Below are 23,049 nucleotides of genomic sequence, written 5' to 3'. Positions count from 1 at the left end.
ATGGAAACTTGTGCTGACATAGTCTCCCACATACTGAAGCCAAAAATGAGATTTATCTTAACACAGACCTGCATGTGGAACAACTGATTTTGYGGATTTTGAGACACTCATTTGAGATCTTTTCTCAGGTTCTTAATTTATATTTTAAATGTTGTCTACTAAAAATATGGCAACAAAAAAGCACTTACAGCAGGCATTGCAGCAATGAAGTTGAACAAGTATTTCTTGAAATCTTTTCTGCTGCGACCAATGATGGCACTGCAAAGGACCGCAAGCTAAGTGTTAGTTGCAAGAGAAACTGTGAACTAGTATTTCCTAAGCCTAGAGCAGAAAAACAGGCTACGCAGTGGATCACAGAAAGAAGGTCACTGTGGAAAACCACTCTGCCAGCTGTGGGATCAAGTCTTACACACTTCTGCAATTTAAGAGGTAAGCAGCATACTAGAAGCAACCATCTCCCTGCTGCTGCAGAAGCTGCTTGCATTTAATGTTCACAAATACAGGACTGCAGAATACTAGTTTCTTTCCATTCCTTCTCGGCTTTCATAGATTCTGGTCAGCCTGGGTTGCTGCAGCAGCACTTACCTCTTGAAAGATTAACAAATGTATCAAATTGAAGGATAATTGTGCCAAAATCAAAGAAATGCAAGAGAAAAAAAAATCAAAAAAAATGAATAGAGAAAACAGGACAATAAGAAGCAAAATTGAGAAAAAAAAATGTACCAATTGCTGCACTGTGATTACTTGTCAAATTCCTACAACGGGGGGGGGGGGGNCAAAAGAAGTGGATCAAAAAAAAAAGTCTGACTGGAAAAAGAATTTTTAAAAAGAATGATTTATTTAGGCTTATTTTCAATAAAGTAACTCCAGTTAAAAAAGCAACTATGACCAGTTTCTTGTAAGTTTATTTAACAATATAAAATACCACTTACACCTTAGAAAGTCTAATTTCAGATATTTATTAAGAAAAATAAGAACTTTTATAGAAAAGCGATCTCAATTAAAAATAGATATAAAATAAGAATATTCACACCTTCTCTCAATAATCTATAAACTCTTCTCCTATATAAAGGTCTAACTACTGTAGGAAATCTTGAATCTTTCTGACATATTGAATTGGAGGTGCTAATTAACATATAAGCTAGACAGAGGGAGTAAGTTACTGTTATTGGCTGACCAACAGTTTAGAAAGAACAGGAACTTGAGTCCTCTATCTGAATAGAGGAACTGATAGTAAGATAGAACTATATTAGTGTTCCCTTACTTTAAATTAAAATCAGTTCTGAATTATAAGTATTTTTGGCAAGCACTGAAAAAGAAAAAATTCTCTTCAATATAAGAGGTGGGAGGAAGACAACAGTTCACAGGTTCCAGAGTAAACAGGAGAAATACATAGCAACAGTTTTTTTGTTCTTTCTTCGAAAAAAAATGAACTTGTTTAAAAGTTTAAATCAATTCAAGGATAACTGCTTGAGACCCAAGTAAGTTGCCTCAGTACTGTACTAGTTACGGAACATTAGCAAAGCACAGAATTTCATATGCTTTCATCTTCAACAGTTATTTACCATCGAAACAGCAGCTACAAGTTTTAGAGGAACATCTTGGATAGTGCCTTATATCTGCTTACAATTGCACGACAAAAATAAGTATGTATAATTTAACAGCATTACATACTTCTGATGATCATTTTTGAATTACTATACACATGCACAGATCAAAAGCCTCAAAATGCATGTCACTGTGGAAGTATAATAGAACACTGAGCTCATTCACTGTAGAACCACTATAGCACTCCAGTATTTCAAAGCGCTCCCTTATTACAGACATGACATGACCATTGACATGACATTTCATGTCATTTCCAACATGACATTTCAAGTCCTCAGTGCACAAAGTGTAACAAGAAAACATAAACAAGTTTATATATACCTTTCAATGACAGTTCCATTTTGAATCATCCAAATATCACAGTAYGTGCGGACTACCAGCATGACAGCAATAAGTAGCAAATAACCTGTCTAGTACAAAAATAAGTGTAACAATTAAACAATGAATAAAAATCATTTTCTGGTAAGTTCCTATTCTATCTTATAAAAAAAGCATTACAACCTTCTACTCTGTCAGCCTCAGCTAACAAAACATTAGCTTACTTTGCAGGAAATATATTAACATACAATATTTTATAATAAATAAAATGCATTATTACATTTTTACTAAAGAAAGTCTCATTATGGAAAAAGTTTGTCTTTCAAAGAGCTACACTGGTTGATATGTATGCCCAGCTGGAAATGATTATACCATACCTAGGTCTTATTAGATGGAGAGAAGTGCAGAGATAACAGAAGTTTATGTATCAACTGTTGTTATCATGAGACACTGTTCTGCCATAAGCATAAGAGTCATATAGGTTGGAAGAGATCTCTTAAGGTCCCCTAGTTCAATTCCCCACTCCAAACAGGGGCAACTTAGATCAAACTGCTAACAGTCTTGCCTAGTTGTATTCTAAAGGTCTTCAAGAACAAAGATTTTGCAACTGCTCTGGGCAACCTCTTCCAGTGTTTTGACTATCCTGCACAGTGAAGAATTTATTCCCTCGCTTCAAATCAGAATTGCCTGTGTCCGAACTCGTATCCATTGCCTCTCATCTTTCCAAAGAGCATTTCTTAGAGAAGTTTCCGTCTTTTCCACACCTTACCATCAAGTACATGTAGACAGCACTACCAGCTCCCCAAAGCCTTCCCTTCTTAAGGTTAAAGAAAGCTAGTCTTCCTAGCATGTCCTATGTCGTATGCTCCAGCTTTCTAATCATTTTGATGGCTCTTTCCTGAGCTACCTCCAGCAAGTCTTTGCCTTCCTTGCACTAGGGATGCCCAAACTGGGCACAATACTACAGATGCCATCTCACAAGTGCTGAATAGAGGAGAACAGCATCTCCTTCCAACAGCAGAGTGCCCAATTGGACCTTTTACCATTCATCAAAAACCTTTAAGCCCAACCATCCAGCCAATTTTCCACCCACCTCACTGTGCACCTACCTAGCCAATTTAGTTTAACTATCAGGACTCTATGGGAGACCCATCAAATGCCTTGCTAAAGTCAAAATATATTACATCCTCTGCTTCCTCTTATCCATACAGCCAGTCATCTCATCACAGAAAGCAATCAGGTTAGTCAAATGTGATCTGCCCTTTGTAAATTCATGCTGGCTGTCCACAATGACTTTCTTGTCCTTCATGTGGTTGGAGGTGGCTTCCAAGGAGATTTGCCCACAACCTCCCTAGGAATGAGGCAAGGCTGACCAGCCTGCAGTTTCCAGTATCCTCCTCCTTGAAGAGGAGAGCGATGTTTGCTTTTCTCTAGTCATGGGTAACCTCTTCTGATTGCCATGACCTTTCTAAGATGACAGATGCCAACTCTCTCAGCACTCATAAAATGCATACTGTCCGGTCCCGTGGCTTTTCCAGCTGGCTTGAGCACTCCCCAACTACATCTTTCTCTACTCTGGACAATGTTGTATTTCTCACAGACTATGCTAGAAGACTCAGAAAACTAGGAGGCCAGAGGCAGTCCTTGCTAGTAAAAAACAAAGAAAAAAAAAAAAACAAAACCACAGAGTACCTCAGCCTTTTTTGTTCTTTACAATAGGTCCCGTGCTCCACTGAGCAAGAGACTCACATTTTCCTTAGTCTTCCTTTGGCTGTTAATGCACTTACAGAAGCACTCTTTGTTGCCCTTCACATCCGTGACTAGTTCTACTTCCAGCTGAGCTTTGGCCTTCCAGACTCCATCCTTGCGTGCACAGGCAAAAACCTCTATATTCCTCCTCAGTAGCCTGTTCTGCTTCCACCTTCTGTGCACCTCCTTTTCACATATGAGCTCAGTCAGAAGGTCCCTGTCCACCTAAGCTGGCTTTTTGCTTGCTTGACATTCTGCATATTGGAATTCACTGTGCCTGATATATTTTGAAATTCCTATATATTTTAGTCCAGCACTTAAGTTCTGAGCTCAGCTAACTCTCTTAATAAAAAAAGCCTTAGAGTTCTGGAAACCATGACTAGGACAYTGAGGCAGTCAACTTTACATTGCTAAGTTTTACTCTGCACAGCTTTCCTGAAATGATGCTAGTATTTAGATCTAGGTGATCCCTTCCAGAAAGGGAATTTGCCAAAATAAATTACAAAAGCAAAATTTGGAGGAACAGCATGCTATTTCAAGACAGGAAGCATCTACCTAGAGAAGTGAATTACCTTGCATCAATCAAGCAAAATAAGCAACATCCAGATGACCTTTTAGAAGACATACTACAGATAGCAGTTATTAGTTGACAGTCAATGGCTTATGTCATAACCAGACTGCATTTTTTTAACTGATGCAACTACTGAACATGAATGTAGATTTTTATATTATTTTTAATGCATTATGTTGACACCTTAAGAAATTTAGTACAATTTTATCCTATTAAATGAGGTATATGTTTTCATTTAAATTATATAATTTATATTAAAAAAACCACTCATTTTTACTTGTTATTATAGGTAATGCTTACCTCTTTACAAAAGGTTCTAGGGACCATTATTTTCAGAATTCGACATATTCTTGCAATGAACACWCTGTCCACCATTGCTCGCTCCTTCTTTCCCTCTTTCTGCATCACACAAAAGCAGCAAAACAGGAAAAGTGAGATTTTCTTCTGTACTGTACTAAGTTGATGTGATATTTTTCCTTATCTAGGTTATATATTTGCAGCTACCTTTTTTCTGCAGCGCGTTTGCGATGTTTCCCTCCAATTTAAGACTTGCTCACACAAGTAAAATGAAATGTAAGAATCAGGAGTGTATGCCCTTACAGCTAACAGAAATTGTAAAGAGAACTGAGTTATTGTAACAAACTGCAATAGGAAATAGCTGCTATAATCTAAGAAGTTATTTCAAATTTGTGTTAAACAATGAAATACAAACAATGCAGAGCACAGCATTAAAATGCCCAATTATAAGTTGTAACATAACATTAACAAAAACATTACTGTCTGGTAACAGATATAAATTCTGCCATCTCTTAAAGTTGCTTGCCCCCGAAAGACATTATCATGCAGTATTTTAAAAGATGCATTCCATCTTTTGTCTAGACAACCAGTGGTCTGAACTCCCTGATTATACAGACCAAGCTTGCTCCAAGTGAAACCAAAATGTTTTAGTGATTTACCCTTAACAGTGTGACCCATTCCTGGTAGATTAAATCTACTTGATGGAAAAAAATACCCCCTTGTACACTCAAACAACTTCTATTTAGGCCATTTTACACTTGTTTATCCCAGAGCTCTATCTTCTGTACTGACTAAACTATTTTTTTTCTTAAACAAGCTAATATTCCATATCAGTTCTCTTTATTTTCCTCTACTGTTTTGAGATGAGAATTAAATTCTGAAACTAAACTAAAAGAGCACCCATGAACTTAAACTCCCCCTTACCAACATAATCCTGCTGTCTTTGATACTCAAGACTCATATGAAGCAATTTCATGCTATAAGATAATTCATGAATTATCAATGTCTATAGCAATACTGTAACATAGACAGGAAATCTGAAAGAAAAACTTGGGAAGACGGGATAGAAGAGAGAGAAAACAGCCTGTAATTCACCATTAACCAACTGAAACAAATCTAGCAAGCACTTCACCTACACACATTTATTTATTTATTTACAAGTATCATTAAACCACAGAAACTTGTACTGATAGTCCAGCTGAACCCTTTCCTTTACTTTTTCATATGCAACGTGACGGGCAACAAGTGCAAGCTCTGAGCCCCACTAAGCACCACTTTACTCCAAAYGCTCTCAGAGTAAGCCCATGGGAAGAAATCAACTGCAGTATTTTCCCTTTCAAATAAAAGTGTTAATAAAAACTACAGGATGATAGGATGCTTTTTGGCAAGTGCAAAAATATTTAGTTAAGAATAACTTTTACAGAGAAATCCAAGTAAGCCCAACAACTAAAGATTACTCGAGGTCTAATGAATTATGACCCTAAGAAATTATTGCTTTTCCTTAATAGCAATGACCAATGCACTGCTGGATGTGTGAAATTCTTAAGATATCTGAATAAATGTATTTGTTGTTTCAGCTGCACCTGTTCTCCCCTCCTCTTTACCCACTCCTTCCTCATCTCTACCTGTCTGGCACTTCCATTAATTCCAACATCCTCTTTCCCTCAACTTCTTTATTTAAACTGTTAATCCCTCATTCAGTATAATCATATGCAAGAATAGTAAGAATATAAAAAAGCTAGTTAGGTTTTTACAAGTAAGTATAGGTCTGCAAAACACAAATGTTTATAGTACGTAATACAGTAAAAAGGTCTGGCTGGAAACTAACATATTTGTATATAATAATGTATTCACTCAGTACAAGCCTTTAAGTTTTCAGCAATGCTAGAAGTATCTGAAATAGTTCTTTATCCATACCATCAAAAGACCCAATATTTTCAATCACGGGCTCTGCCCTTCAGACTTAACTATTTTACTTCATTTGAACATGAAACTAAAARAAGTGGCTTAAAGGGATATACTTTGAAAGGGATATACTCTGTTGAAAAGAATTTTAAAAAAGTCAAATCTACCAGAAGTTTGAATTACTTCTTAAAAACTGTCAGACTCTACATCTATCCTTGCACTTTTTAAAAAATTAACAGCAAATGACTTCAAATCTACAAGCAACTATTTGTTACAATGCATAGAGCTAAACTTACAACACTAGCCCTTAAGTGTTCATAAAGTGAGAAGAGATTTAAAAAAAGAAAAAAAAAAACATGATAGGCATCAAACATCATTCCATTATGCAGTCAAACTTTAGACATACATGATTAACCAGTTTTCCATTTGTTTCACCAATGCAAATTTGAAGTGTCTTTCAGATCATTTAAACTATATCCATTTCTGTCCCCAATAAAACTTCAGTCATGGTACTGAATGTAAACCAAATTATCAGTATTATTTAGAACTGTTACAAGAAGAAAAAAATTACCTCATTGTTCTGCAATGCTTGTTTTCCACTTCTCTTACTGTAGAGGAAAAATAAAGTATTTTATTTATTGTTAACATTTTTTTTTGATCTCTGTTTACACACAGCAGGCAAATAGTAAAGCTTGGGACTCTATCCAGACCAACACAGTGCCTTCACAGCAGGTTACCTTTTCTGTCACGTATGTGCTGGTATTTTACTGTTTTAACAAAACCTCCTTCCACCATTTAGTTTCATGTAGGGAGAGGAAGTCTCTCCTTCATCTCTGAATTTTGTTATACCTTGTCTTCTGCAGCATGAGCTGCTAGTGTCTCAGTATTTCTAATATACACTTTGTAAGAATAGCTACATGGGGGACCACAAGTGAAAACTACATGAATGCAGATTCAGCAAGGCAAACAAGACAGGTTTAATATTTCACACTACCAATACCAGCCAAACAGATTTGTTTTGCATGATATTCAACTTACAAATAACACGTATTACTATATATTTGTTCATAAGCCTGTTACAAGAAAAAAAAAATGTGAAACCAAGTTTCTGCAAAGATATGCAACAGAGTTATTTTTTCTTTTCTTTCCCCTGCATCTTTCAGGTCAGTAAGAAGAAAACAATTCTCAATTAGTGCTAAACAGACAGCCTCTGTTTAGCATGTGCTTAATAAGCACATGAAGCAGTGGGAGAATTTATGCATGTATGCAGCTCAGAAGTGATAGCTATCCAAATTAAATCGTAACCAACCATTTTTCAAACAACATACTAAAATATTTAGAGCAGGCTGGCCTTGAAACTACAATATTCATGTAGTTTCAAGACAGTACAAGCGGAAATCATAGGAAAGAAAGAACAGAGAAAGGCATTGTTCCTTTTGTCTGTAACATCAGGACTGTTGCAGACACTGCTGTGCAACCAGTCACCCTGCATCCCTAACAGCAGCAACATTTTAATGCTCGTGCTTCAAAGCTCTGCAAATAAAGTAAGACAATGAAATCACATATATTCTAACTTATGATCATTAGAAAGATCTATCAATGATTTAGCCCAATGAAGAGAAATAACTTAATTACAAGGAAGGAAGAGGCAGGGCAGCAGAAGAATGTGAGAAAAGAAGGGAAGGGGACCAGAAAAGCGAGAAGGGAGAGATGCCAGTTTAACAAGAACTTAATTAAAAGGTAATGGTGAGACAGAGGCCTGAGAAGATAGAAATCTTGTAAGACTACTTCTGCGAGAGAGAAAACAAAGAACATAAAGGGTAGCAGAGGGCAGAATGTAGGAGAAAATAACTTAATAAATTTTCAAAATACATGTAACGCCACGATTGGACCTTGATGGGTACGTGTCTGTGGAAATGGCAACAGTATGAAAAGTCTAAGAGACAACTTAGAGGCTAGATATCGGTGATGTAGAAAGACCAAGTGTTGAATGAGTTTATTGCTGGTACAAGAAGCTGCTTCTGCTCAATGCATCTCATGATTTTTCAAGTACACAAGATCAACTTAATTAAAAAAAAAAAGAAAGAAAAAAGTAGTATTATTAGGAAAGATTAAATCATAATCATACTAAGTCAGTATTTTCCTAAATGATCCATGACTTGCAATAATGCAAAAGTAAAGTACGCTGCTTTTCCAGATCTGCTATAATTCCTTGCTTTGCTGCTTCAAGGCTTGCCAACGTTTGAAACCACATTACTCATTATACACAACTATTTCAGCTTTCAAAGGATCAGAAATGAATACATTAAATAGTAATACTTTAAAAACAAGAGGGCTAGAATTGTTTTGGCAGCTGAATACCTTTGATGTATTTATTTAAACCTTTTTTCCCTACAGTAGCTGTAGAAATACATTCAGTAGCTGAAACTTTTGAATTCAGCTGAAACTGATTATCCAGCAAAGAAAAATTCAGAAATTGTCATCTCATGTTTGAGCTCACAGTTAGTATTTATAATATTTATGAAGCTTATGATACAAATTAAGTATCTGTAAATTCAAAGTCTACTGGAAAAACCTTTAATTTTTTTCTGAAAAAGAAAGTGAACACAAAACAAGATTAATATTTCAACAAGAAAGGAGACAATCTTATTTATAAATGATAGATTAAAATTGAAAAGTAAGTGTGGCTACATAGCTAAAATACTGCTCTCAAAATTAATCCACTGCTGTTTTAACAAATAAAACCATTTTGCTTGCAACAGAAGACTGTCTCCCAATTCTGCCTGGAATAAACGTCTACAGGCCGATTACTGCAGAGCTTTTCTTTCTTATAGGGAGTCCTATTTCTCTAGCCCAACACCTACTGGCACTACTCCAAACTCCATTATACTACTGTAGAACTTTGTGAGGACTGGGGTTGCATTTTCAATGAATTTAAAGACTAAATAACACCCTCAATTAGTCGGCAAGAGTACAACAAGGCTATCTGATTACAGCAGAGAGTTCTGGCATTTGGAATAGATTCAGCTTTCCACCACTCAGGTCTCTCATTTATTTAATGCTGGAGCATCACACACCTTGTTGCTCACAGAGAGTAAATGCTACATGCTGCCCCAATTCTGTACTGCGAACATCTCTGGTGTAGGGATCATCTTTGAGAAGTCCAGAGTAAGGACTACTCGAAATAGAAACACAAGAGCTGCTTTTTACTGCGGTGTTAACTTGACATATTACCCTAACTAAAGTGTCATGCTTTCCGGTTTGAGTCTAATGGTGAGTATTTTTAATAGCCCTATCATAAGCCTTGAAGCTCAAGTGCTTGGTAGGATGTGGTAGGATTACGGATACAATACAGCTCAGGTTAGCACAATTCATCACATGCTAATCCAATCACTATTACAATTCACGCAGTTACTAATCAAACTGAGAAGAGCTGTATTTATATTTAGTGCAGCTGCTCTCATTTCACCGCAAGGTACCTGTAATGAGACCCTTGCTCTAGAGTGCAAATATTGAGACGGGGCTGGACTGCTTGCGCCAATGAAAATCTAGTACAGTGAGAAGAATTTACACAAGTCTGAATTGGAGTAAAATCGAATTCAGCAGTGATGTGAAAAACATGCTTATACAGGCCAGTGTATCTGCATCTATAAGGCACATCTCTGTTCCTCTTTCCCTCAAGTTCAGAGCTTTGCCGTGAACATTTACTGTTCATCTCCCCTTTTTCCTCCTATATTAGCAAGTCTTGAGTTGTTTCTCCCATCCTCCCTTGTTCTGAGGGGCTGCTTTTCAATTCCAGTCCTGAAGCACTCGATTTGGTCAAACAAAATTCAATGGTTATGTTAGAGACTAAGAGAATACAGGACCTTGATTTAAACATTTCCCTGCCCAAACTTAAGGTGACAGAATAAGATTACAAGATCAAATATTAAAATCTCTCCATATCAAGAAGAATATATATATATACACACACATACATACACACATATATATAATAGCATACAACATAAAGCAATTAAACTCAGAAAAATTTATTGCATTTACGCACCTATGAATGCCTAACTTTGCAGCTTAAAATAAGCTTAAAAATAAGAATGTGATTTTAAACCAAACCATGACAATTTTCATATTGAGAGAATATTTTGAAAATTGAACTATCCCTACCAATTTACTTCTATGAAGTAATGAAACCTGTAGAAATGCAAGAGCTAAATATTTCAGGCTATTTACTGTATCAATAGAATACAGACTTCTGCAGCAGAATTTTCTTCTTAACTTACTTACCATAACTTATCTGTGATGGCTGTCTGCTTTCTGTTTTTTTCACCCAGGAAGACACTGACTAAAACTCACTCTGTTTACAGACAGAGAACAACAAAAACGGACTGGCCAACATAGTAGCAAAACAATAGACTTCAGCAAGGATTAGAAGATAGACAGACTTGAACTTTTGAGCTTCCTCCATGCCCTTTCATACAAGGAGGGTTGGCAGTGATGTTTTTGAAACAGTGAGGTTTTTGAAAAAGGTTATCCAGACAGTGTTCATAAAACAGATAAGGAACATCAGAAAAAGCATGGTATCCATACAATATTTCTTAAAAATATTGATTCAGAGTTAGAATAGATTGTTACAAGAAGAAACAATATTTCAGGAACTTTTTTGCATAGTTTGTATACAAATTTTTAATGGAAAGTATTAACAATTTGAACTATATACATCTCTTTACCTGTAATCAGCAGTTACTACTACTACGCTGGTTAAGTCCCTCTCCAGTCTTCTGTTATCTTAGGCTTAAATTTTAAATCAAGAGATAAAACTTCATCCTTAAAGACAACTTCATCTATAAATCACCATAATTGCTGCACTCCTCTCTTGAGCAACACAGAGCACAAAGCCAAGGCCAAATCATGCAGAATGAGATACAAAGTACTTCTGATTCAGTGATCCATCTATAGGATAAACTTCCAGAACATCTATACTGTCTTTAAGTAATTTTAAAATTTTCCTCTTCACTGGAGGTGGGGAAAGAAGCTTCTATAAAGATTTTCTCCTATAAAAATTTTCACATACTTTGCACTTTCATTTACAGTAACAAAACAGAGATCAGCCTGAGTTTAATCTTGATTGCGTTTTGATGGTGTTTCTTTGAACTGCTATCTTCCCGCTAAAGGAAAGAAGGCACTCTGAAGATGATCCTCCATGACCTTGGTGGTAGAGGTCAGACTTAAAGCTGAAGCAAAACATATCTAACAGTTGATGCTTGCACATACCTCGACGTAAATAATTTGACAGAAATAATATGCCCTCTGAGATACTGCTTAATTGAAGGAGTCTAAACCTTCTAAACCTTTAACTGGATCTATAATGGCAAAGAACAAATGTTCCACCAGAAACTTCAGACAAAATACATATACTGCAGTTATTGCTATAGGCATACATTAGATGTCAGTTCTAGCTTCAGCAATGTCTTAGACACATTCCTTACCAGGCTTACCATTTAGCACCAGTTTTGGACCTACAGAACAAGGAAAATGTTGATGGACTAGAACAAGTTCAACAGAGGTATCAAGACAGGGAGAAGACTGGAGCACTCACTCTATGAAGAGAAGCTGAGGGAACAGAGCTTGATCACACTTAAAGAAGGCTTTGGCGGGGGGGGCTAACAGCAGTTTTCAGTACCCAAAGAGGTTACTGAGAAGACAGACTCTTTACGCTAATGCACAACAGAAGAAGAGACAAATTAACTGAGTTAGGGACATTCTGACTGGACAAAAGGAAAAAAGAGTTTTCATTATTACAATAATGGAGCATTGAAACAAGTGGCCATCTGCTGTTGGAAGGTTTCTAGATCTGACTGCGCAAAGCCCTGAGCAACCTGATCTGAATTCATTGTTGATCCTGCTTCGAGTAAGGTCCCTTCCATCCTGAATTATTCTATGATTCTACATCTTTTCTTGTTCTTCATGAACAGATTAGAGATAAAACAGATCTTGTATCTCGCGAAGAAGTTAAACTGCAATCAGCATCTCGGACCTCTCCTGCTACCTATTATTCAACTGCACAGAGCTTGTACACCAAATACACATGCAAAAAGCCAAGAAAGGCACCAACAGTATCAGGATGACAACTACACCAAATTTTGCATTCACACATGCATGGTAACTGCATAGCAACTCACTACAAAATAGATAAGTACTTACCCAGTAATACAACAAAACACCTTTCCCCAACACTGAGAAACTAGGTCACGCAAAAAGAGCAATACATTTTAAAGAAGCTAACAAAGACTTTCAGGACTCTGTACAGGCATTTGGCATATTAAAATTGATCCTGCTTTGAGGGCAACAATGTACCACAGGGGGAAAGTAAAAAAAACATGAGGATGACAATCCTTTTTTTTTTAACCACTGCTTTGCATTTTGCATTAGATGAAAACTGAATTTTCTGTCCAATTTAAAGATCTTGAATTCATCTTCAACRTCCTAAATATTCTAGGTCTGTTACCTGAATCCTCCTAACTGAATGCAGTTTAGTTGACAGGACTTCCACCACAGAATTATTCTAAATTAAGCTCTTGTAAATCTGAAACATTTTTCCATAATATTTAAAGCAAGCCATATGCTCACCCACAATTAAAAGATGCACTTTTACAAAATTATTCCCTCTAAAGAAACATGCAGCACTGGTTACTCAAAAAGGATCATCCTCAGCACTACTAAAGAAAATGATTTAGGAAGCACAGGGAAAAGACTTCAAGAGACCACAAAGATGAGTCTAGTTATTGAAAGGTCTCAGGAATATTAGTTCTGTGGTATTTATTGYCAAACAGGAAAAAGTAAAAGTATTATAGTTTCTAGAAATACGTCACCTTCCAAAGGAAAGTTCACCAAGATTCAATGGAAGTGATCCACACTGAGTTAAGCTAAACACAAGGAACTGCAGTCAAGAGATGAGTGAGCCTTCCAGTTTAATGACTGGCAAAGAGGAAAGAATACTGTTAAAACGCATCTTATGCTTAACTGTAAGGGAGCTATAAAGTACAGGACATGCTACCTTCCTTCTGTAAAGCAGGATGATTAGCTTCTGCTCAGTACCGTAGAGTACCACCTGTTTTAGGGATAGCTAGTGCTTTTCAGACAGTTATGATTAAGCAACTTTGCCTTCTAAAGTCTTCAGGAATTTGTATTTTGCAGACCCATCCTATTGCCCAATTGCAATTTTCACTTTTTCTTTTCTTAATGCATAAGACAATTTCATAATAGTTCACGATTATTATGCAGCTCCCAGATTAGGTTCGCAGTCAAGATACTACTGTGACAAAGTAACCAAAGACAGAACACAGTTCCAATGTTTGTAAAGATTGAATGCAATAGCATACCTTGCTATAGTGTGAAGGAATAACAGCTATACAGAAAAACATATAGTGTGTAGTTCATAAAAATCACTGATAGACAGCTTTAAAGGGTGCATCTCTCCTCCCACAGGAATACAGAGCAATAGTAGTTATTTCAGGTCAAGGGCAACAACTTTACTCAGAAGCATGGGCACAGTCCAAAAGTATGCCCATTCGAGCAGTACGCTGGAAACACATGCAGAAACCAAGGGAACAATTTTCCTGGCTCTAAGTTGGTGGCTAGCTGCAGCATAAATAAGAATAATGTGAGTGAATGCATTCAGGCAACCAAGAAGAGGACTGAGGAGGTCAGACAGTTATGCTGCTGCAAGCTGGGGCTCAGATCATTGCTGCATTGCTAAAGCTTAAAAAATTTCCACACGTGTTTGAGACAAAGGCAGTAAAGCTGAACTGTAATAGAGAAAGTTGAGTTCAGTAGAAGCTGGTGTCACAACAATGGAATAATACGCCAAAAAAAAAAAAAAAAAAATGTTAAGAGTTATTGCTTTCTCCATAAGCTTGAGCTCTGGTCTGAGCAGCCATTTTTTTCAACAGTGAAATATATATACACACACACACACATATATATACATAAATGTGTGTGTGTGTGTGTAAACACATACTCTTCTCATTCCCTACTTCCCCCTAATTAAGAAGTTTCACACATCTTGGCTTATGCAGCAATTATTTCATGCAACTTAAGAGGAGACAAACCACTAATTAACTACCCAGACCCAAAATAAAGGCAACCTGAATGCTACGAGCAGGGTTGAGTCATCTGGTTTATCCTTTTTCCACACCTCCTAGCTGAAAACAAGCTTTCTGAGCCTCAAGCAGGTTTTGCCTCAAGATTATGTTTTAGATGCATTTTCTAGGAATCCTATCTGTATGTTTTATTCTTTGATGTTACTGTGTGTGACAAGGAGTGGTATGAACAGTCACTTTCACATTCTGGATAAACCTAACAACATTGCTGTGAGGAATCTGTTGTACAGCTTCTTCCACCTTTACACAAAGGAGTAGTTTCCCTTTAAAGCTCTTACATACATGTAAGTAGTCTACTAATTCTCCCCAATATATTTTCATCCTCCTTGTCAAACAGTCATGCAGGATTCCAAACTAGAACAGGCTCCTTCACATAAGGTTCACAAACAAGACTCTGACACAAACATCTTCAGAACCTGAAGAAATGAGACCAACTAAGGAAAAAATAATATCCCAAGTACATAAACACAGAATAATAAATAAGTAGAGAAAACAAGACTTGCTTAAAGTTACAAGTACCATTTGTTGTATTAAAGTTTGTACTAAATTTAAAAGCTCCTACAAATATTTGAACAAGTTTCTATCACTTCAGACAGATACAAGTACTATCACTGCCAAATTGCAAGTTCATAAGCAGTTCAGCTCATAATACCTGCAGGACATCTACTTCTACTCCATTAGAGGAAAAAGGCTGAGAGGACTACTGAAAGGTAAATGCATAAGTTGTGTCACCTAGTATGACTTGTGTAAAGCCCTATTTGATGTACACTATGTATTAACAGCTCTGTTGAGGTAACCACTCTACACAAACAAGCCTCTCCCCTTGCTTTAGCCAAACCTAAACAGCAAAGCCCCAAGCACACATGGTTCTTCCCCTTCACACTTTTTCTCCACAGGAGGGATGCAAAATACTTGTTTCATACATTTAATTTCTACAAAGTTAAATTTCCATACTGTAATTAGAATCCTCTTGGATTCTAAAAAAAAGATGTTGGGTGACACAGAAGGCCAATGTGTGCTGAAGCAGATTCTAAAGTCCATTCCACCACCTTTCCTACACAGATTCCTACTTCCCATTAACTCTACTTTTTTTTTCTCTCTCCTTTCCCTAATCTTAGTAGTTCAAAACTCTTTACCCTAAATCCCTTCCACTAGTCCTAGTCCCTCCTTCTAGTAGGAGTCTATTTTCTTTTTGCAAGCAATTGAAGTACATTATCCAATTGTCTCAAGTATGTACTTTATTTTTAAAACACACAGAGATCCAGAAACAATTCTAACTAGATGGATCACAGTCAATATCAAAAATCTTTAAGAAATACCCTTTAAGGTTATATTTYTGAAGTAATCTAAGCTTAAACAAATATTCTGCTGCTTCTTGTCTTAAGTAGTAATGTCTGATATACAAGACAAAGGTTACAAAATGAAGTTATATATTACCTTTCATCCACAGTAATCTAATCCTGTATGTTGTACTATGCAACATAGTTTTTCTTTTACAATTCTAAACTGCATAACTACTTCTTCATTTATCATCTTTTTGAATGTTTATATCTAATATGGATTTTATGTCTTGTTTAAATAAGCAAAATAATTAGTTGAATCAAACTAGAGAAGCAGAAATGTAAAGGTAGGGGGGAGGTTAGAGGGACTCATCTTTTCCACTATTTTGGCCTTTTGTTTAATATAACATACGCATTGTTAATAATGTTGAGACCACTATCATTCAGTTATCATAGTAACTCAGCAACACACTGCTATCTGGTAATACAAGCAGCTGTTCAGAGAAATATCTGCTATTTGTACTTGCACACAACCAGATAGTACTTCTAATACTGCACAATACATCATTACTTAGGAAAAGAATAGTGCAGATTAGTTTAAAGTTTTATTTCAGTAATATTTATTACTTGAAAAAAAATCCATTGCAAAAATTAGTCCTTCTAGATTTTACTCAGTGACAGTGTCTTGGAGATTAAACCTTTTTTCTTGATTTAAGCTGATACAGAACAAAGTACAAAGACTACTGATTTGATTTTTGCTGATTTCACTTCATTCCTTCACTTTTAAAATCTTCCTCCAATACCCAACACCAAAAAATAGAACCAYTGGTCTTTAAAATAGATTTAAGAGTCATTTCCTTAACTGGAAGCACCATTTGCAACTGCCAGACCTTGACTATCAGTTGTGAAGTTACTTCTGTCTGTAGACACAGTTTATGATAGATTTGAGTCAGGATTGCTTTTTCCTGTATCATGTATGTAGAATAAAATAGTATCTCAAATAAGATCACTTCTTGTGACTCTAAACTGATGTATGTAATTACATTTACATAATATATTTCATGAATAAATGAAGGTGATTCAAAGGAAACTGACTTTTTGAAAGAATAATTCTAGTGGAGTGTATTTTTCTTTCAATACTTGACAATGGAACTTGGAATGACTTGGAATACTAAGTTACTATAAGCAAATAGTTTTATATTGTGTTCTTTTGGAGGATTTTAGAAACTTGTGGTTAAAATATACTGCAAACTGCAAGTGATACCGCCTCTCAGTTCTGCAGAGATGATGAGTGATGTAATAGCTCTTACAGAAGAACAGCTGTGACTAATCCAGGTAGTACTAATTGAATGATCTTTGACCTACTGAAGTGGGTTAACATATATAGCTTAATTATTCATACATTACTATTTGATATGAGTTGTACCAGACCTTGCCCTTATTGTCTGAGAGCAAAGTAGGTGAAAGTTGTCTTTCTTTTTCCTACTATCATTTGTATAGCCAACTGTTCCATATTAAAATAAGAAAGAACACTCCTAAGTCTGTGTAAAGTAACTTCTTGTTATACATTCAACAATCTAACATCTGCTTTACTAAAAGAGGATGTTTCTTTAATTTCTGTGCTATTTTTCTTCTCAACTTTGGTCAGCAGAGCTATGAGYGATACCAAGTCACTGCCAACATTCCAGCAAAAATTACAAAAAAAGCAGAGAGTTATTCTAGTAAAAACTATAATATAAGGATATATCTTATCTCATTTATGTATTCTTAAATAAACTAGGCTGGGAAAGAGGAAATTTCAAAGGTAAAACTCACAGTTGCACTAGAACACTTCCTACTGCTAGGGCACCGAAATTCGTCTCCCACACCAGGATCTTCAAAGATTAGGTAAAGGTGGACAAAGGAATTCACAACATGCAAAAATAAACCATCTCACAGGTTGCCACTATTGCTCACATACTTTATTCAGTTAACTTCAAGCAGCAGATACACTACCAGTCCTCTCCCAGACTATTTACATTATCAATCAAAATTCTTCTGCTTATTACTAGGGACATCCACACTCACCTAACTTCTCCCTCTGCCTAAAGCAGAGGGACATAAAAACATGGAAATTAAAGGGTTCACTAGGCCTTGGACATTTTTACCATTACTGCACAAAGGTTTACTACATATTTTATGCCAGTATCATATACCAATGCAAGTATGTTGGAGTATATAAAGATTTTGTATAACAGTCCCTTCCAAAACCATGTTAGAATTTATATTAGCAACAAAGCACTAGGAAATGAATGATACACGAACCAGCAATACTGAAAGCAGATAAGGCAATGGTAATAACTGGATTCTTTTTTCTAGGCTGGTGGTATAAGCAGCATAGCTTACCTACTGCCTAGTCTTGACAGGTAGCATTCTGTAAGGCTCCTGATAGATTTGCCTCACAAGGAAACATGGAAAAAAGAAACAAAGATTGATGGGCAAAAATATCTTCAAAAATAGCACTCAAGTAGGGGAGTACAAAAGCAGCACGGCTATTTTTCAAATAGCTGAACGGTGGATGTCAGAATCTGGAATTCACAACCATAATGAAGCAGCAGCAGCAAATACAATCTAAGTTGTGGATGGATTCAGAAACATAAGGCCACACATGCACAGGTGGAACAATCAAGTTGACAAGCATGGTGATTGGTTTAGCAACTACGTTTCTAATAGCTTTGAGAAAGCAAAATGGCTTGAGAGGGGAAAATTGCAGCAGCGGAGATAAAAGACTAGGTATCAAAAGATACTTTGCAGTATGGATAATCTGACCTGATGCCTCTTCCTCTATCTCAGCTTCATCCAACTACTTAATTAGCTGAAACATCTTTTCAAAAATATCTCCCCAAAAAACCCTTATTTTTAAGCATCATAGAATCTTTTGGATTTTTTTAAGAAAGGAACACATTCCAACTATAATTTTTAACACTTATGGTACGGCTCAGTTTCATTATATTCAGTCACTCTCAAGTTAATACAGACACAGCCATTGTCAATTACTGCAGATCAACAGCAGCAGATTTGCAAGCAAAATAATTGGAGAACTCACAACCCTCATTAAACATACGCTGAGAGGAGAGAGATTAGTTTGGACTGGCTCTAGCCTCCTTCTGTCAACTGAACAGCCATTAATAATTGTAGAATACTAAATGCACTTCAGAACTACACCACACTTTCATCTACATTGGAAGATATGCTCCTATCTGAAAGTAATCAAGTTTGTATGCTCTAAGATCACTCTTCAATATCAGAGAAAGTAAGATAAGCACAGACAATCAGGATACTCGCTTAAAAAGCATATGCCTGATCTGAACCAGTTACTAATACAGATGCACCCAAAAGGTCTGCCTGACCTAGTCTTTCTTACTCACATAATCATAATATGTTAAGCGTGAAAATCTTGCCCTACAGTATCAGCAGCTCTCCCAGCTCACTACTTGTATGTCTTTCTACATAGTTTTTCATCTTTTTATAATGATATTTCACTAAATTAGGCAGAGACATCTGAAAGATAACATCCTTCCCTATGATTTTGATAAAACAGTAACTCTCAGCAATAGTTTGAGGTCTTGCTCTTCCTAGTCTCATGCAACACAACTTAAATTCCAGAAACTGCTCTGCTGATCACAGTTCATGCACGTTATATGATAAAGTTACCCAACTTTACAAAGCTCTTCAGAGAAATCATGTGTATGAAAGGAATTAGGCAAAATAAACCAGATTATTGCCTAATCACAGGTATGCTATTACTTAAGTCAGTTGAGTAAGTCCATTTCACCATTCAGCACCATGATACGGTCACAATAACTACACAACATCTAACTGTACTGTAATGTAACACGGCAGGTCTTTAGTATATTGTATATTGTTGAGTTAGGACTCAACAATCAGCGTCCACAAACATGCTAAAATAATGAAAGGTTTGAGTCTCGTGCATGTTCTGCATCTGCCACATAATATGGTACCCAGGTTCTTCACAGGAGATTAACAAATATACCCATTACCAAACACATACCAGTAAGTCACCCTCATAGGTAACACAACCAGATACCTTTGCTCTGAAATTCTCATTAGCATGCCTCACTGTTACACAGCAGCATCAAAACAACACGGGTCCATTATTTGTCTAGGAAACTCTTTAAAAGTCAGCTGTTCGTTAGTGTTATTCTACAGACAGGTAACCTGAGAAAACAAATATAATGTAGTTAATGAAGCAATAGGTCTTGGATATTCGCAAAAGCAGCATTTACCACATTTAAGGGGAAACGTGTGTGTGGGGGGGGGGGGGGGGGGGGGTTGAAGACACCCGTCCTGAGAGGGATGCGGCAGCAGAGCCCCCTCAGCAGCACAAAAGCCGGTCGCCCCCGGCCAGGCCTAGAAGCTGCTGAGGGCGACGGGGCTCTGCCGCGCCATTCCGCGCCATTCCGCGCCGCGCCGTCCCCGCGCCGCCCGCTCACCTATGCTGCGCTGCCGCCCGCCGCTTGTTGAGCAGGCAGAGGAGCGCGCAGGCGGCGGCGGTGGCGCCGGCGATGGCCGAGTGGCGCACGGTGAGGTACTTGCTGTAGGCGGCCATGGCGCGAGTGCGGCCCCGAGCGCAGCCCAGCCCTGGCGAGCAGCCGCGAGGAACGCTGGGAACGGGGGGCGGGGCGCGCCCGGCCGCGCCTCCCTCGGCGCCGCGCGGCGGGTTCGCCTCAGGAGCGGCGGGGCGCGGGCGGCGCGTTGCGTAACGGCGCCGTCGGTAACTGCCGCTCCCGCGCCAGCGCCCGGCCGCGGTGGGCGGGCGGGCGGGGCGGGGCGGGGAGGGGAAGGCGCCCCCGCGGCAGCGCTACGCAGTGTGCCGCAAGCCGGCTCTGCCGCGCTCKCCGAGGTCGGCTAGGAAGCAGAGGGTGGGACAAATTAAATTGTCATCCGTGTCAGTAGAGGAAAACAACTCTGTCAAGGGCCGAGCTGCGCTAGGTGCAGCCTGCTCTCCCCGACAAAACCAGTCCCACTCGCGTAGGTGCTTTTCCCAGGAGAGGTAATAACAGTTTGCCAAGTTGACCTATACCACCAAAAACGCTCCTGCCAGCATAAATATTTGCACAGCATCTTTGCCTGCCTGGCAATACCCCTCAGAAAGACACCTCATACTGTGTATAAAGTGGCTGTACTTTCTCTGGGAACTGGTCAGCTGCGTATGTGGGGCCTGTACTGGCGGAATGGTTTGCATTAAAATGACAATATAATTACTCCTGTCAAATACAGATCAGATGCAGTTAGAATCAATGTATCTACTGAAAAGATGTTCTCATATAGGCTTTTAAAAGTGAGTGTGTTACTGCAGGATAATGGCACGTGCATGGGTCAGCCTGGTTATTGAGTAGTCCCGTTTCCTTCACAGCTGTAGGGCAGGAGCAGCAGGGCTGAACCTGTAGTCTGGTGATAACAGATGTCTGTTTCTTCACTGTGAATCATTACATACAGTTTTCTTTCTCTATCCCTATCCTTTGGCATCATTAGCCACTTCTGGTAAATTTATACTTAGATCTTAAAACACCCACATTCGCATTTTAGAAAGTACTGGAGTCAGGGCTACTGAATCTAGTCCTTGGCACTGACTTGTTGCATGACCTCAGACAAATGAGTAATTTCTGTGCTTTAACGTATCTACTGTACATTGGTGTTTCGGAAGAAAGTTCATCAGTTATTTAAAGTGCTTTCTAATCCTCAGGAATATGTACAATAGAAACACGAAGGATTATAAACTTCATGGTACATCAAGATTTTGCTCTTTCTGTTGCTCAGAGTTGCAGGTGCCATCTTGTTTTTTAAGTCTTAGATACTTTGACAGTAGTAAATGTGAGAACCTAAACAAGGATAGTTTCCTCATCAAATCAAGCTTACATTCATATCATTATGAAAACAGAAGCTTCTAGAAATCTTTAAGGTATAGTCTTGCTGCTACTTTTCATCTCACAATATCCTTGCTGAGATAAAGAGCAGCATAGTATTGCTACACATTTCTTTGCAAATTCTGTTCCCTCCTTCGGCTTAGGTTGGTTGTGCCTTTCCACAGAACGATCTATCTATCTATCTAATATAGCCCAGCTTTGTTTGCATACAACCTCCGTCTGTTTGGGCCAGGCTGACCTTTGTTGTTTGCATGACTTGCATTCTCCTGTGTTTGTCTTCCGCAGTCTTTATCCCACTTTTTGAGGGTAGCCAGAACTATGCCTTATTATATAGTTTATTCACCTTCTAACTTGTCTTTAAATAATTTCACATATATCTATCATCTTTTAAGAAACTTGTCTCATGCACCCAGTCCTCTAATGTTTCTTCTGCTGACTTACTGTCTTTACTCTTTAATGTTGCTTTTAGTCAGGGTTACTTCATTAGCACATTTGATAAATGTGTACTTACTTCAAAACATGAGGTTTTTATTGATTCTTTATTTCATCAGTTTCCAACAACACTCATTGCTAAGCATATCCTTGATAAAATGATCCAGACTAATCAAATATTGCTATTACAAAACTTCCCTTTGTTCTGCAGCTTGAGCTCTGCTGCATTTCAATATTGTGTATGTGTGTTCTTTTCTTATAAATCCAGCCATTTTGTTTTCTTGGCATGCATTCCTGGTACAAGTCAACTATATGAGTTTTCTAAGGTAGCAAGTTAACAGCAACATATACCTCATATCAGAAGTATCTCAAATTTAAAAACTTGAGGTGGAAAAGTAGCTTGGAAAAAAGCTAACAGTACTGAGTCTGTCATTTATATGCATAATGGCATGTGTAGTTTCTCTGAAGAGCAAAGTCAAAYTGATAGCTCTGTTTTTGATATGATGCATAGTATCATTCATACTTCTTATTAGCTACATAAGGAAATGATTAGAAAGAAAGCTATTAAAACTGGAAAGTGCACTCTGGAAGAGTAAAAGCTGTAGGAAGGAAAGAAAAAGTGTATTTACCATTATAGCCTTAAAACCAAGTAGTAGAAATTGAGATACTTTCATAAAGTATGGCCATGCTGCTATGTCTTGTGTCTTGTCCTGTGTGTTAAGCAGCACAGTATCTGCCTCAGCACTCCCCAGCCCAGGTGGCTGCTTTTTTCCTACACAGGGTGCCACATTCTCAGCTATGAT

General features: G+C 37.6%; 1 protein-coding gene across 2 annotated transcripts in view; it reads right to left on the bottom strand.

Moving 5' to 3' along the window:
• The window catches only part of ABCD3 (ATP binding cassette subfamily D member 3), a 38,087-nt gene extending 17,544 nt beyond the window's left edge, over nucleotides 1-20,543 (bottom strand). The window contains exons 1-5 of one of the 2 annotated variants that reach the window (XM_085303600.1): nucleotides 20,381-20,543; nucleotides 7,020-7,056; nucleotides 4,547-4,645; nucleotides 1,930-2,018; nucleotides 189-258 (exon numbers count right to left, since the gene is read on the bottom strand). In XM_085303600.1, coding sequence (XP_085159726.1) covers nucleotides 189-258; nucleotides 1,930-2,018; nucleotides 4,547-4,645; nucleotides 7,020-7,056; nucleotides 20,381-20,496 — 411 coding nt within the window. In that variant the 5' untranslated portion in view covers nucleotides 20,497-20,543. The remainder of the gene's footprint in view (nucleotides 1-188; nucleotides 259-1,929; nucleotides 2,019-4,546; nucleotides 4,646-7,019; nucleotides 7,057-20,380) is intronic. The other variant, XM_085303601.1, reaches the window with a different exon arrangement.
• Nucleotides 20,544-23,049: the final 2,506 nt, after the last annotated feature.

Source organism: Rhea americana, unplaced genomic scaffold (genome assembly GCF_003343005.1).
Source record: "Rhea americana isolate MKP2758 unplaced genomic scaffold, rheAme1 scaffold_2, whole genome shotgun sequence".
Taxonomy (NCBI): Eukaryota; Metazoa; Chordata; class Aves; order Rheiformes; family Rheidae; genus Rhea; species Rhea americana.
This window is presented reverse-complemented; position numbering and strand designations above follow the sequence as displayed.